This window comes from Otolemur garnettii, unplaced genomic scaffold (assembly GCF_000181295.1).
Source record: "Otolemur garnettii isolate 467f Iridium unplaced genomic scaffold, OtoGar3 scaffold00423, whole genome shotgun sequence".
Taxonomy (NCBI): domain Eukaryota; kingdom Metazoa; phylum Chordata; class Mammalia; order Primates; family Galagidae; genus Otolemur; species Otolemur garnettii.
The window spans coordinates 75,925-79,044 of NW_003852818.1; the positions used below are offsets into that span (position 1 = coordinate 75,925).

At 31.4% G+C, this 3,120-nt stretch overlaps 1 protein-coding gene across 1 annotated transcript in view; it reads left to right on the forward strand.

Annotated features, from left to right (window-relative positions):
- LOC100945761 (ovostatin homolog 2-like) overlaps window positions 1-2,452 on the forward strand; it is a 55,343-nt gene extending 52,891 nt beyond the window's left edge. The window contains 3 exon segments of the mRNA XM_023509145.1: window positions 321-467; window positions 1,589-1,691; window positions 2,392-2,452. Coding sequence (XP_023364913.1) covers window positions 321-467; window positions 1,589-1,691; window positions 2,392-2,441 — 300 coding nt within the window. The 3' untranslated portion in view covers window positions 2,442-2,452.
- The last annotated feature ends 668 nt before the right edge of the window (window positions 2,453-3,120 follow it).

Consider the following 3,120-nt stretch of genomic DNA (forward strand, 5'->3'; position numbering starts at 1 on the left):
CATCTATTGAGGAGGTAAATCACACAAGTCCAACTTGTCAGCCCAGGGAAAAGAAGAGAGTATGTGGAGGAAATAAATAATTGGTTAGCAAAACAAAACCATTGAATTCTTTGTCTAATCAAACTTCTCTAGAGCTCTCATTTATGTTTTGTTATGTTTTGTTCTTACTGTGTCATAATTAGCAGTTAATATTTCCCATGTTTCAAAAAATATATTTCCCATGGTTAATAATATATTTCTTTTAGTTCTTACTTGTGTTAATTTAAAAAAAAATCATGGCAGAAAGGAAGTTCCATAAAATGGAACCTGAAAAAATAAAGAGCATGAGCTTTCAAGTCGAGAATGGTACACTCATTTGTTCTAATACCTGTTCCCCATTCCTGTCAATTTCTTCAAAGCTGGAAAGCCAGGGCCAAGTGATGAAGACTGAAATCAAGAATGACCATGCCCTTTTCTACTTAAAAAATGTAAGCTTAGAAGTATATTTTTTCTTTCATGTCTTTCTCTTTCTCTTCTTAGGGTGACTGGATACTTCCTTTTCTTACAAATATGAATGATAGGTTTTGTTAAAAATAAAAGTGAGACATTAAGAATGATTAACGTTCTATGCCACTGATTACCTTTCCCTGTTAACTCTAAAGTTATTTCATAGATGCCTCAGCTACCTGGATAAATGGTGCTGAAGTTTAGAAATATCATCTTCCCATTTTCCATTCCTCACAACTTCTGTCTAGTCACAGAGTAGATGTATAATTCTTATAAAGTTAGAGTATCACAGAGTTTGCTATGATTTTATTTATTCATTCATTTATTATTACCAAGATTGTATATTGAAGGTGCAGTGTGTGATAATTTCATATGTATGGGAAGCTGATTGTTTAATCAAGCTAATTAACATATCCATCTCTTCAGATAGTTTTCTTTCCTTGTGGTGAGAATACTTAAGATTTACTCTCTAGAAAATTTTATCTTTACAAGATACTAGTATTAAATATAGAGCTCACATTGTATATGAGATTTCTAGAACTTATTCATTTTAAGAAGTGAATTAGTATCTCCCCATTTCCCCCCCCCCTGGTAACTACCATCCTACTCTGCATCTATGAATGTGACTCTTTTGTATTCCACTTGTGAGGTACTGTAGTATTTTCCTTCTTTTGTCTGGTTTATTTTACTTACTATGATGTCCTCCAGGTTCATTAGATTTGTTGTAAATGGCAGGATTTCCTTTTTTATTAAGGCTTAATAATTTGTATATATAATATCTATATATACATATATAGATATGCACCACAGTATCATTACCCATACATCTTTCATGAACACTTAAATTGTTCCCATGTCTTGATTATTATGAATAATGCTGCAATAAACATCAGAGTGCAGCTATCTCTTCCAGATCCTAGTCCCATTTCCTTTGAAAACATACACAGAAATGGGATTTCTCAGTCATATGATAACCCTATTTTTAATTTTTTTAGGAAACTCCAAAATGTGGATCAGTAGGTCACAAACTTCTAGAGATAATTTACTTAGGAATGATTTTTTTATCCTTGCTGTGATGTATTTATAATTTGTGTCTTTATAGGTTTTTAGAACACCAAACAGTTTCACTTTTTTTGTTGAGCAAAGCAACCTTGTGTTGAATATTCAGCCAGCCCCAGTCTTGGTCTACGATTATTATGGAAAAGGTAGGAAAGCAAAAACCACATTGTAATGCTAGTGGGTGTGATGTCTATATCTAATACTCCCTGAGCTACTAAATTTTCCAAAATCACCTTGTCTGCAAAGGCTAAGGAATAGATGATTTTCTTGTGTATTATACTGATTTTTTAATTCAATTGTTTATCTTCTGAATGAGCCATTTTCTATGTTCTAGATTTTTTTCAATGCTCAGAATCCTTTGTATCTAATGTGAAAGAGTTCTCTTACACCTGAAATACAAACCATGCTTAGCTTCCAGGTCTTTTTTGTTGTTTTTATTGTTGTTGATGACATGGCTTATCAATTCATATCATCTTTATGAATTTAGACTTATAAAGGAAAGTGGAAATATCCTGAAATTTTGTAGAAAACTTTTGATTATGTTTCACAGCAACTAAGATATTAAAGAGACCATAAAACTTTTCTCTGGGAAATTGGTGCTATTAGTTTCTTGAATGTCAAAGTTTGTCAAAGAATGAATTTTGTCTGTCATTTACTAACAGAATGTATTTCATCAAGTGCCTTAAACTTTATTAGGATATTTCTGAATTTATAAAATATAGGAGTGGTCACCTCTCTGGCAAAATTACTAGGAAGATTAAACCTAATGTGTTTATGTTTTCTGATATCATCTGGCCACAAACAGTTGGAAATTTAATAACTAAGCATGATTCCTTTATTTTCCAGATGAATATGCCCTTGACTTTTACAACATCAACAGTACTTCAGTTTCCTAATGAGACAAAATGAAACACAGGAAAAGGTAAAGAAATTAAATACATCATTGATCATTGAAAGCACATCTGACAAGAAAATGTAAACTTAAATAAGACAGAACAATGGATGAAGCAAAAAGAAATCTCTGGTACTTCATAAGGTTTGTGTATCTGTGTGTACTAGATGAGTATTATGATAGTCATAAAGATGTTATACATTTCTTTAAATAGCTGTAAAGGATTTACAGCTATATGTGCCTTTGACAAATCTCACATTTTTTTCCACAAGTTGACAAGTCACTAAATATATATGCACAGATATTTGTACAAAAGCATATATATTATATGTGTATGTGTGCATATTTTTATATATGTCTATGTTTTTAATCTATATCAATAGATCTACTATATATCTGCACATTTATTTACTGTTTACACTATGTTTTAAATCCCAGGTGGAAAAGTATTTCTTTGGAAAACTCATTCTTCCGTATCATACTTGGGGGAGAACCATGAACCACTTCACCCTGAACAGTCTGAAATCTGCTATAACTTACTGTCATATTTTTCTTTGCTATCCCATTAAATGATGTCTTTTCACATATGAGTCTATTATTTTATTACTTTTTAATACTTCATCATACTTTCATTCTAGAAAACTAAGAGCTCTGTATGACACCAACTTGAATAATTTCCTTTG